Genomic DNA, 13455 nt, shown 5'->3' with positions numbered 1-13455 from the left:
TAAGTTTTCTCTCATGACTTCTCTGTTAACATCTGTTAAAATGTTTCCATCAGATCATGCACTTGGCAGCACTGAGAGCAAGAGAATTAGTGCTGTGGGAACAGGGATGTTCATACTCTCACTGTGTTCCTCTGCTTTAGGGTTTTCTCAAGTTGCATTCTTGTTTCACGTAAATGACCTTGCAGCTGTCAAGGAGAAGCTTTCCCCTGGAGTGTTTCAGACAGCTATCAAGAGTGGCTTTCTGAGTGCTGCCAGTTTCTGAAGAGGCTTACCCTGCCTCCAGCTGCATCTGAACATCTGTTAACTTTGAAGAAGATGTAGCAATGTTCACCTCAACCTTGCAGGGATTTCTGGGGGGAAGAAGGAATGCCTCTTCATTCTGCCAGCCCCAGCAAAGGGGGTAGTTTCCACGGGCATAGAGAACCTGCAAATGCCACACATTTTTAATGGGATTCCCCCCATATCTCAAGAGAAGTCCCAAGAGCTGTGGGATTCCCCAGTTCTTTATTAGTCTGTGATTTCAATAGGAAGGTGGCTACTTATGTAATTTGCTTGCTTTATGGGTTTTTAAGACATTTTGAATGCTAACATTTATGATGTTTCCAAGGAGCAGCTGACCTAGATTAATACTGTGTTGACAAATCTCTGGTTTTGAAGAGTAGACGTTTATGGTTTCAGTGGCATACCTGACTTATCAAAAGTTGAGGTTGTTGAAAAGCCATTAGCTTAATAGTATCTGCTCTAGGAAGGGAGGGTTCTCGTAGTCAATGTCTATGAAAAACTTACACATTTTAGTAAAACCTCTACACAGGAAAAATGCCTGTGTGAAACACTTGTACCTCATAACTGTCATTGTGTGTATTTTTTCACTTTGAGTTTTCTTGTAAGTGGTTGCTATAAAGTTGCCTACTGAAGGGTAGCAGTTACACAGCTCCAAGTTTACTTTCTGCTAAAGCTGGACTAAGAGAACTGGGCATCTTTCCCAAAATGGGTGGTACAGCAGAGATGGTACAGTCTGCATGAACTGGTGTTTTCTCTCTGTGTTTTAACTCCTTAAAACTTATGTCTATATAGAATATTTAATAAATATGTACAGTGGTAGATTTAATGAAGGAGAGTAAAACCCATGACTAAAGGATACTGTGGTGACTCAACATAACTTAAAAGGAAACAAGCGTGCATGGCGAGATGGCTGGCTGAGCTCATTATGCTCCTGTGGGGAATACAGCTGCTACTCAGCCTCTGTTTCTGGAGAGTACTGGATATTAATGTGTCAATGGGTACTGGTCAGGGCCAAGTATTGGCTTGGGACAGTCTATGGTAATATGGCTGGGTTAATAGGAAGTCTCATGTGTCCTGTCACAGAAACTAAATAAACTTTAAAGCTGTCTCTTACCATTTGGGCCTTCTGTGTTTCACAGTGGCCTTACTCTAGGTAAGTTTCTTTTTTTCTATTAATCAATCTTAGGATTTATGTCTTATTCAATATCCCTGTCATATCACTAAGGCAAGATGGACAATTATCCTTGTACATCTCCAGATTCATCTAGGGAAGGATTTAGCACAGTATTTGTGTGTCAGAATCCCTTTTTATTTTATCCATACAGACAAATCTTTTAGTGGTTTCCTGGAAGTGAGTAGTTTAAAATTCACCATATTTAGGTAGCTCAAGTATTGCTTCTCTCTCCTCATTTTCCATCACACCACACAGCAACATTTGTGAACCAGTTTCCCTGGGAAAGAGCTTTTAAACAAGTTCTATTTATTACTGTTATGTGTTGATCTTGTCCATCTTTTATAAGTCTTCAGTGTCTCAGTATCAGGAGATAGTGCTTTTGGCCTATGAATACTAAATACCAGTGTTTTTTAGATGTTTATTACCCCTTAATCTGGCAAACGAGACTAAGAGTTACTAGGTCAAGAAGAGATTTAATAGACTGAACTGGTGAAGGAATAACTTCAACTTTTTAAGTTGCATCTCCATCCTTGGAAGTTTTCAAAACTCATCTGGACGAGTTCCCAAGCAGCCTGATCCAACTTGCCCTGCTTTGAGCAGGGAGTTGGAGTAGATGATCTGCCAAGGTTACTCTATGATTCTGTTGAATCAGCAATTGAGTTACTTTCTAGGAACATGTGTATCCCAGTATTTTAATCTATTTTTGTGTGGCTTTGTTACTGATACTTAATTAAACTTTCCATAGATGCATTTGATACCAAAGGGAGCCTTGAACTTAATATAGAAGGGAAACTGTTCACAAGGGCTGGGGGGAAGTTCTGAGATGACTAATTACTGAAAAAAAGAGGAACTCTCTAGAACAAAGTAAAAAGAGGGAGAGACTTGTGTATTTGGACCATTATATGTATAATGGACCTTATGTGAGTGTTATATATATATAATCAAGTAAGATGGAGAATAATGGGATTGTCCATCAGAGAAATTTGTTTTATGGGTATGTGAAAGCTTTCCATCCCAAGAAAGTTTAGGTCTGGGGAAGAGGGAGGGAGGGAAACGTTATATTATTCTGGGTAGTATAGTGCAAGAAAAGAGTGTTTAAAAAAAACCAACCAAACAAACAAAAAACCCAACAAACCCAAGTTATTTAATATCCACCATTGCATCAGACTGAGTAAGCGTTCTCAAGTGTTTCTGCATTTGCTTCCTACTAGTGTCCTTTTTCTCTCACGTCAGCTGCTTTCCCATCCCTTCTGGCAGTTATTTTGCCCTTTCTCATTTACTCTTTCTGATGCATAAATCTCTTAATTAAGCAAGTGTTGTCATTCTAATACATGACTCTTCATTTGCTTAATGAATTCTAGCATGTAAGATGGGCTTTTCTATTTTTGGGTTTTACTTTGACACAGTGTGACTTTTTTTTTTGTTCTGTTCCTATGGTGGTTTCTTACTTTACTGCTGTTCTGGGTAATAAGTGTCCTGTTATGATGATACTAATCCCATTTTTGATAAGAGAAACCATGGAGGTGGGTGCCAGATTGTTTTATTTTGGTAATAATCCAAGGTTATTCTCCTGAAATAAACTCTGTGGTACGTACATTCACAACCTACCAGCAGTTCAAGAGGTGGGACTGTGTAAGACAGTAAAGAAGTTAGCAGGTTACTTACTCTAAAAAATATTAGCTCAAAGTAATATCTATGTTTGGTTCAAATTGTGTCTGTCTATTTGCCTATGTGTGTTTATGGAGAAAGAGAGAGAGTGTTTCTGAGAATGACAGGTAAGGTAATGCGGTGGTTTTGGTCTCTGTAGTGAGTTAACACATTGCTCTTGAGTTATGAGATCAAGAGTGATTGTTAAAACTGGCCTAGCTTCCTCACTTCCACTGTTCTTGCATGAGCTCAGCTGCAGCAAGCTGGAAAGAATGACTGGGGGAGAGAAGTTATTTGTGCTTCAGTGTAAAAAAGAAAAACACAGCAGATCTCAGGTTTTGAATGGAAAAGAAGGTGAATTTAAGTGTAAAGAGATTACCTAATCTTTTTTTCTTTGTTTTTTTTTTTTCTTTTTTCCACACAGCAGGAGAAGCCCAAACTTTTGGAGCCTCTGGATTATGAAGCTGTTATCACAGAGATTGAAAAAAATATTGGGGATGACCAGTTGAAAGATCTGATATTATTCCCTGATGATGACTTTTCAGTAAGTACAAGGCAAATATATGTTATTCTTTCTCTTAGGCTTGTCTGTTCATATGTTTATTTTATCTTCATTACTAGAGAGTCAGAAGTTGCTCAAGGGCTTCCTAAGATTTTCTTAGTGTATGTGTAATGCCTTACTTCCCTCCCACCCTATTCACTCTTTTTTTTTTCCCTCTGACATTTGTATATGAGTTAGTTTACTGTTCAGCATTAGATAAAGCTTAAAGCTTTGGTTGTTCCCAAAAATATTTCAGGAACTCAGAAAACATGTTATTCCATAACATCTACTTGCATGTTTGCTCAACACAGTGGTAGTCTGACCAATGCTGGAATCTCCCCCTACTCTTGTAATGTAATTTAATCACACTTCCATAGCTTGCATCCATTCTTTATTATTCTATGCTGTTTAATATATTTGGCTGCTAGAATCAGACAGCCCATGATTCTTGGCCTTCTGCTCTCAGACAGACATTTTAGAAGATGACTGTGACATATTTTCAAGCTGTACTGTTGCCAACATTAGATTGCTTGAGAAAGATATACACACACACTTGATTTTTGTTTGGTTTAGGGTTGTCTTAAGTTCTTTTCCAGCAGGATTTGAGATCTGGCATCCTGAGTGATGGGTGCAGAATCCCTGGGGCTGAGGCAGGCTCCCATGGTGGGATGCTGACAGGCAGTGGATACGGGACATCACACTGAGGGAGCTGCCTGACCTCATCCTGGGTTCCCTTCAGCTTGTTCTGGAAAGCAGCAGAGAAATTGGGAACCTGGAAGGCCAGGACATCCCTCCCTGTGGCAGCAATGGGGCAGTGTGGGAGGGCAAGGGCTGCCTGCCAGGCAGCTGGGAAGGTGGGCTGCCAGGCAAGGAAGCTGGCAGATCATCTGCATCTTACAGCAACTTCTTAAAAATCAACTGATCTTTGTGAAAGCTTTACATTTTGGTGAATAGGTGTTCTCTAATGGAAATACATTTCAATTTGTGACCGATTTTTAACTGCTGTGTGAGGCCCCTTCCCATCAGCTCATGGCTCTGCTGCTGCCTTGTGGGGCCAGCTTAATCTAATCAACTGCTTTGTTTTGCTAAACGGCTCTATTTCCTTGGTGGCATTAACTCAGTTAATGTGCTCATGGGATTGAGAGAAAATGAAACAGAATGGATTTCCTCATCATTGTTAATTCCTTTATCCATTTTGCACATTTGTGAATTTATGAAATTAAAATTTAGCATTATAAAATGGTGGGGCTGTCACAAGGCCCTTGAGCTCCTTGATTTAGAGTAACTGAGCTCAAGACAGTGGAGCAAACCCTCTCAGGAAAAGAAGAATCATGTCCTACTGTTCAAGACCTCTCCCTGTCAAAGCACATTTTCATATCCATATTTTAATTTCATTTTAAGCAGTTGCTGCCTGTTTTTTAGTAGTTATGTCTATTTTGTTTTTTCTGTGCTATGCTTTGAAACTATTCTGCATAATCTATTTAAACATAGAAAAGAAGAAGAAGAAAAAAAAGATAGACAAGAGGTACTTGCATAGTAGAGGTGGCTTTTGCTCATGGAAGAGCAGAGGCAGTGGTAAGTAGGGTCCATATCCTTGCAATAAACCTGTCTCTGTTATCTTTTGTTGAAATCAGCTGCAATAACAAGAGCCTATGCCACCAGACAGGACTGCAGAACTGTTCCATAGCAGATATATTTTTCAGCTGCAGTGTGTCTATTTATAGCCCTGCTCCTCTTCCTGCTGAAATATCACCTGTACACAAAAGTCTGGGTTAGCCATTTGAGTAGAAAGTGATCCACATCTGACTGAATTATGAGATGCTCAGGCTTGCTCTGAGTGTTATTTAATGTGATAACGCTCCAGGAAATGGTGGATGTTACTGTTTAACTCCTAATGATTACAAATGCTTCAGACTCTGTGTCTCAGTGTTGATGCAGCCCCAGTTTGGGCCTGTGTGTTAGCACATCCTGTGGTCAAAAGTCTCTTCAGAGTGAAAATCCACCAAAAGATGGTGCTGAGACAGTGAACTGCTGCTGAGACAGTGAACGTAAGAGAAAATTCTGATTTTAATAATGAGTTCCCATTTCTGGAGCTGTAGTATTCACCACAGGCATCAGATGCAGGTCAATTACCATCATAGCTGCTTTATTGTCATGTTTCCCCTTTGATTTCTCTCTTTGCATACAATTCAGAGAGAAATAAGTTATTCTCACAAGACTGTTGGTCATTTCCAACATCTTAGGAGAAGTCTGGAACAGCAAAGAATTATTGGTAGCAATCTGAACCTGATAGACTGCATTCCTCTGTTTCCCTGCATCTCAACAGAAGTCTAAAAGATGTATACATCACAAAGATTCACACTCTGGTTTTACTCCAGCTGGGGAAAAGCTGCTTCACTTTTTTCTAACTTTGTTTATAATCCTTGAAAGAAAAAAATCATTGATTCATATCTGTTCCACTTCTTGCTTTCCTAGCAATGCCTTGCTTTCTGTCTCTCCTCCTGCCTGCCCCAAGTCAAATTTCCCTTTGAAAAAAAAGTGTGTCAACTCAGCTTCAGTTTTCACCTGCTCCTGGGTCCCATGAACAAAATGCGTTTCCACTGCTGTGCTGTGAAATAATGTGCTTAAGAAGAGGGGCTGAGTCCTGCAGTGCTGATACTCTCCAGCACTCCAGGTGTGGCTGTTTCCAGGCTTCTTTTTTGAGTTCTGAACAAGGAAGAGCCAAAATCTCCCTATTTTTCAGGTTGTGAAACCTCTGCTGTCTAGATGTTATGCAGGAACAAAAATGGCTCATTTGAATACAAAAGTTCACAACGGAACCATCTTTAGGGAGAGAGGGCAAGAGTAGGCAACAACACTCGCTGCCTCTCACATGAAAGAGACCACATGTGCCACAGGAGCAGCTCCAAGTGCAGGAATTACAGCCTCCTGGGAATTAACCCACTAAACCTGACTGTTATTTCTAAGATCTGAAGAGTTTCATTGGTGAGATCATGGGTTATTTTCGATAGCACATGACTTATCTCCCACTTTCCCATGTGATATTCTGTGCTCATTCTTAGAGGAGCAGAAACTGAGTCCATTATTGTCATGACTATAACAGGCATCCTTGATGTGCAAGCTCACATTGGCTGGAAGGGGCGGGAAAGCAAGAGGTATCTAGACTTAGAGGGATGCACTCCAGCTGTTTATATAGAGCTAATACAGCCAGCAAAACAAACACTGTGTGAGCAAAGCACAGCCTCTTACACTGACTGTGATTCAGTGAGTGGTGGGACAAAACCTGTGCTTTAAAAGTGCTCAGTGCTTCCTCTTCTTTGCTTTGCCCCCATAGACGTACCTCCTTGGTAAGGTCCATGCCCCATATAGGGGGGTATTTTTGCACCAGAGTTGCATCTTATTCTGCTTTTTAATTTGCTAGACTAACTCGGTACAGATTTTGATAATGTTAAGTAGATCTGTTTATTTGGAGGAAAATGGGGCTGAGCAGTTTTTCTTTAGTGTGATTTAATCTAAGCATTAACAGACAGGAACATTTCTACCCGTGTGTGGTTAGCTCTCTTAGAAGGGCTGCCTTTTCAGGAAGTGAATATAATAATTTTTTATGCATCTGTCTGAATATTTAACTAGTGTTAACATGCATTCAGCCTAAAAGCTATTACAATAGGTTCAGTGTGAAAATGTTTTGAAATGGCTAACGGAATTTGAACTCACATTTTCATACGCTAAATTCACTGTGTCAGTGGGAAGTAGACACTGTCTGAAAACATTCCTAATCAATTGTTGATAATATTAATATTAACTTGTTGCTTTCACTGTAGAAAGTGTTCGTAACAAACAAAAACACTGAATTAAATTGCATCTTATAACTAATCAAACACCTGTATCCAACAATTTATGCTAATGAGACAGTCTGGTCGAATGCCAGAAATAATTGTTGGCTTTAAGATATTTATGTAAAGTAGATTAAAAAATTAATTCAGAAGAATTATAGAATTTAATGTTTTAGGCTAATACCTCCATTATTTGATTATCACAGTTTGCATGCAGAAACTAGAAGATATTTGTCCTTTGATTTGAACAGACAATTGCTATGAATGCCTAAACTTTAGAAAATGAGGCTGCATTCAAGGCACATTTATAATTGCTGTTCTCTGGTAATAAAATCCTTTATTTTTTTTTCATGACCCTTTCAGAAGCACTTAGTCTGCTGTTGAAATCTAGTTGTTTTCTGAAGTAAAAAACAAAACAACAAAAAGTGGTGAATATGTGCTATGCCTGATCTGCCTTTAAGAGCATTTAACTTTGGAAGTAATAGACTATGAACAGGAAGCGTTTTTGTGGCGAGGCTTTTGCAGCTAAGTGGTTCAATGTAACTAATTCTCAGAAGGGAAGTGCTTTGTAGTTATTTAAACAAGTTTAAATATAACAGTACACAATATTTTCCATGTCCCAATTCTATGTAAATAAACCTGTGATATTCTTTGGCAAAGAATGTCTGCAAAGCCACAGGCCCAATGTTACCTGGTTTCTCTGTTTTGCATGGCTCTGTTTCTTTCTTTCAAGCACAGGTGTCCTGGTTTGAGCCAGGATAAAGCCAGTTTTTCAGGACAACAGGCTTTTTTGAGAAGGACAGGAGGATTATACCGCAGGAGAAACAGTGGCCTTAAGTTGTGTCTTGATCAGCTGCAGTTTTTTTAACAAGATGTGGAAGGGAAGGGAGGCACAAGGACCCCATTAAGACAAATGTTAGCTTTCTTGGTCAATGTGTTTATCAGTTGACAAGCATTGTATTAGGTAAAAAATTTGGCTTGCTATATGCCTTAACTAAAAAATCCTGGAAACTATCTTCTGTGTGATACATGGGGCAGATAAGTTTTGTTCTTGACAACCAGCAGAGGCTGTTGGTCATGCTGCAGCTTAGTCACCATCCCCACAGGGTCAGTGCAAGGCACAGAGTGCATCACATGCCTCTTTTTGTGGCCTCACCCTCTGCCCTTAGTCTGGAAAGAGCAGCTGATCTTCAGCAATGGTGACATCATGGCAGGAGGGTGTGCGTGCTGTGGGGCTGCTGCTGCTGACCTCAGTCCTGGGAAGGACTCTGTATGGTGGACGTCAGAGGCACCCATGGCTTTTCAGCTGTGCTCAGGGTTTGCATCTTCTCAGAACCACTTAAAAAAAAAGGTCTTAAAATGTCACATATCTGTTAAGTAAAAGTAATGAAGTGTGTTCCAGAGACTGTGAGTACTGCTGGGAAGTCCCTAACAACCAAGGATTCAGGCATCTTCACTATTACAAAATGTCATCTGAAAATTCATGCTTCTCCATCTCTTCTCTCTTTCAGTTACACACTAAAATGATTGTGTAAATCTCCACTGCATGCAGGCTTTGGTAGTATAGCTGGGCACAGCCCAGGAACCCACAGTTAGGAAACTGGACTTAGTTTGTCAGAGCAACAGGGGTTTTATCGCTTTGTGGTGTCTATGAAGCACCATCATTATTTATTGTAGCCAAAGTGTTTTAATCATGTTGTACCCTCTGCCATCCAGATGAAACAGAAAAAGGTTGGGGAATTCTGTGACGTTTGCATCTGCCTTTTCTTCTTAATTGCTCATATGGAAGTGATGGGGGGAATAAGTATGGTCTATATAAGCTGCAAGGGAAAATGCAGCCAAGAATATCGAGCCAGTTGCCTCTGAGACTCTGGGTGCTTCAATTTTTTAGAGGAAAAAAACCACTTTTTAGTCTGAATCTGGGTATTAAGAGGAGATCCTCTAAGGGTGGCACAGTAGGTACTGCAGGCTGCTTCATGGTATTAGTAAGTAGTGGTTCTTCATACTAAACTAAACTTTCTGTGATGGAAGAGAAAATGACCTTGGGAGATCAGATTTGTCTTGGCTTTAGTCCTTTTGTTGTCTTGAGTGCTGGAGTTGCTCCATTGTATCTAAGAGCATAATCTGGTCTGCTGGAGGTTGGTTTTGTTTGTTTTTCTCTCTTATGGCAGAGAAAATGAGTAGACCAGATTTGTGGATTAATTCAAAATACCCCAAATCTTCCTATCATGTTAATTTTGCAAAGTGGTTGCCTTTCCTTCCCTCAGCATGGAGGCCCTGGGTCACAGGGAGGAGCACTGCTGGTGGCCTTGGCCTCTCCTTGGCCTGCTGGGAACTAAGGGAAGCTCGTGAAAACCTTCTTGAGATCCACTTCTCTGTGTGGTTTCCTGCTGTGGGGCCTGACAAGCCAGCTAAGCTGGGAGCTGCTTTCAAAAATATGGCTTAATTTCTGCAGCTTCTAATAGTATGAAAGGAAGTAGCAAGAAGCATCAGGAGTCCCATGTCAATCCTGCTCTGCTGCCTGTGCCCGTGGGTAGAAATGCCCCACTGAGCAGTGGTGGCCTGGTGCCACTGGCTTTCCAACCATCAAGCTGTCCTGTGGCAGTCCTTTCACAACTTCTTGGGAGAACTTTCTGCTCATATCTTCTCCTTCCAAAAGAGTCAAAGCTTTTAGTTTGTTTCTTCATTCCTTAGTGAAAAGGCATGAGATGTAGAAGGAAAGTGGAGGAAACAAGTGACACTGTTGGATTTGGCATATGTTTCTGGGAGAGGATGTAAGGAAGACTTGGTGACTTTTTTGATTAGAAACCTCAGAGACTGAAGCAAGTTTGCTTGGAACAGCTTTGTTCCCAGAAGTCTATTGCTTTTGCTTGGAGTTAAAGCTTTAGCTGATAGTACTGCATAGCCTGTGTGGGCTGGAGCTGGGTTGTAGTTGTTGGTATGCGTGTGTATTGGCTGCATGAGAAGTTGAAAAATGCAAGTCATTATAAGGTTCTTAACCTCTTCATGAGACAAAACTGCTGTTCCGTCACTCTGACTAATTTGCTTTTTTGTTTGTTTGTTTATTGTCAGACAGACACAATTTCACTGGAAATCAGGACGCTGTATCCTTCTGTACCTGAAGATGCAGAACAAAAAGCAGAAAATTTATTTGTTAAAGAGGTAAATGTTTTTATCCTTTAATTTTAAATAAAACCGATGGTTTGGTGGTGGCTTGCTATGATTATAATGAACATTTTTTCCTTTTAATATTGTTCAGGTGATTTGGCTCAGGTTTTAATTTTGGAGGCTGGAAAGAGGGGGAGGGTAAACAGGATATCTGCAGGTGTCTATTTTGAATGTGTTTATCTAGAAAAAATACAAATTCACTAAACTGGCCTCATTCTATTTTTTTCCTGCTGCATTCCCTGTCACTACTAGTCCACAGATATCCATATCAATATTTTTACATTAGTGCTTCTCATTGGTGAACTGAATGCACTTTGTCCTTTGAAAATAATTTATCTCTTTCCAAAAAATATAACTATTTGACACTGTTCTAGACTGGTAGAGTTATTACAAGGTATTTTTCTTATTCAGAGGTGTATGTTATAGCTATCTGAGGAGTAGTTTTATCACTTTGAAGGACAACAGAAACTGCAGTGTTCAAAGGAATTTACTTTTGATGGCTCCCTGAACCTTCCCCATCTTTATATGGAGATGTTCAGTGTAGCTCAGTATTTGTATTAACAAAACAGATTTATGAAACCAAATTTTCAACCAGCTTCTCTGAAGGATTTACTTCCAAGTACTTATAATTAGCCTGTAATATGTGTGTTCTCTGCTGTTTTTCTCAGATTGCTTTTTTTTTTTTTTTTTTTTTTTTTGAGTGTGGGCTATTTTATATGCACTATAACTGCAAGGGAATTTGTGGGGGAAAAGTCAGTTACAGACAAACACTGGGACTAGAAAAATTAAAATCCAAGATTAGGCAGAAATGTAACTGTTGAATTGTATCCAACATGACATTTTACAGGCTGGCCCTATTTCTGTGCAGCAGGTCTAGTAACAACTTACTGCCAGCTCAAATTGCCTGAACCTTGCCATCTTTCTTAATCTGACAGGAGGGTTAAAAGGTAACATAGCTTGTGGACTTACCTACCTTCCCAGAAGCCTTGCTGCCCTTTCAGCACTTTGGGGTCTGCTTTCTTATTTTAAGGTTCCACAAGTTGCAAGGCCAGCCCTGTGCTCATTGCTTTACAGAGAAAGTGGTAGGTGTAAAAATTGAACATAATACACAGTGTCCAGGAATCGTTACAGCTGAGTGCTCCAAGAGGATGCTAATGACAACCTGTTAAAATACATATTGAGCACAACTATTAGCTTTCTCCGCAATACCAGTGAGGCAAGAGGAGGGGGAGAGAGGGGCCAAAGCAGTGTCAAAGAACAGTACTACAGAACTAAGCATGTACATGGTGTAGCAGCATTATAAGACCCACCATAAAAGTAATAATGCATATGTTCCATTTTGCCACAAAGCCAAAAGCTATATATAAAATAAATTAAGCTCCAGGAAGAGGATGGTTTCTAGACCAGACTGTAGTAAAATGAGCATGGGGTGCTGTGGAGGTCTGTGATTGTACTCCACTGCAGCAATGGCACCAATCTGTACTGACCCAGCAGCAGTCTGCTCTGTTCCAGGCTGGTATTCAGTACTTCTGGGTATATGTGGAGGAGTGGAGCTTGTGAACTTCACTTCTTTTCTGGAGTTGTGAAAAAGCCAACACATTAATCAATGAAGGAGTTTTCTCTTTCTTCAAAGATACTATGAAGCCATGAACAGTGAAGGCATGCATCTTGTGCATACTTTGCTGTCTCTTGATAACTGGACTTGTAACAACCCAGAATCAAATTGCTAATTCCTGATCAGACTGCTGGGGAAGCTTTACAAACGCAATGAACAGCTTCATCTTGCTGAAGCTATTTGGATGTTCCCCATAAGTGTGAAGATCTGTCTCCAACCACTAATCGTCTTGTCTATAAGGTCATGCTAGGTCATTTTAAAGGGTTGTCAGAAGTCTGTGATAATGCATTAAAATCCTGTCTGTCTCTTTCTGGGTGTTTGTTTCCTACTGATGACAATAGGAAAGCTTTACTTCCACCTCTAGCTCTTTCATTGCTTGAGTCCTTCAAGGATTGGGTTTTTTCCCCAGGCCTTACCAAAATCCATACATATGGCAGCTTGAGGATTTGATCAGCTTCCCTTTGCTCAAGCAATAGTAAACAGTATTTGCAGGCATGCCAGGGATGACTGGATTGCCTGTGCAGTATCAGTTTATGGGTGCAAAAGAGCTGACAAGCCAGATGAAGGAAGATGAGACTGATGTTGCAGAGGAGAGCTTTCAGTATGGATCACATTGGATGCTGTTGACCTGTAGCGGAAGGTTTGTGCCTCTAGTTGGCTAATTCACTTCTCTTAATTCTGCTTTTAGATTCCTCAGTAACCAAAAACTTTCACTGTTGGTGATGTTCAGATATTGTAGTAATGGGTGAGGCAGAAGAATTTACTTTAAGGTGTCTAACCTTCTCCTTTCTGCTGAGACTGTAAAACAAAAATTTAAAGTAAAATTAGGTGTCTTGAATAAATAGTCCTTTGATAACTAACTATTTTCTCTAGGATGCAAAGAGAATGAACATTTTATGATTTATTAATATCTGAGTCCCTTTATTAATTTATACCTAATTATTAGGTGTATTGTAAAGGTAAGACTTAGTTAATTATCTTTCCTATACCTGTATTCATCTTAGGATATTTTCCTTTTGGATTTTTCCATCTTAATTTTCCTTAGGAAGGAGGAGTTAGAGTAACTAAATCAGGTTCCAAAGAAAAGAGAAGTTTCCAGAAATTTTTAAAGCCAGAATAAAATTGTCTTCAATGTTTATTTTTTCTAAGTATTGCTGAGTTTCTTGAATTCTGTTCTCTACTGTTTCCTTCCAAA

General features: G+C 39.8%; 1 protein-coding gene across 10 annotated transcripts in view; it reads left to right on the top strand.

Annotated features, from left to right (window-relative positions):
* The window catches only part of DOCK10 (dedicator of cytokinesis 10), a 146680-nt gene that overhangs the window by 53556 nt on the left and 79669 nt on the right, over positions 1 to 13455 (top strand). For 9 of the 10 annotated variants that reach the window (XM_051626315.1, XM_051626324.1, XM_051626317.1 and 6 more), the window contains exons 2-3: positions 3528 to 3647; positions 10550 to 10639. In XM_051626315.1, coding sequence (XP_051482275.1) covers positions 3528 to 3647; positions 10550 to 10639 — 210 coding nt within the window. The remainder of the gene's footprint in view (positions 1 to 3527; positions 3648 to 10549; positions 10640 to 13455) is intronic. The other variant, XM_051626318.1, reaches the window with a different exon arrangement.

The sequence above is a fragment of the Apus apus genome, chromosome 8, assembly GCF_020740795.1.
Source record: "Apus apus isolate bApuApu2 chromosome 8, bApuApu2.pri.cur, whole genome shotgun sequence".
NCBI lineage: Eukaryota > Metazoa > Chordata > Aves > Apodiformes > Apodidae > Apus > Apus apus.
This window is presented reverse-complemented; position numbering and strand designations above follow the sequence as displayed.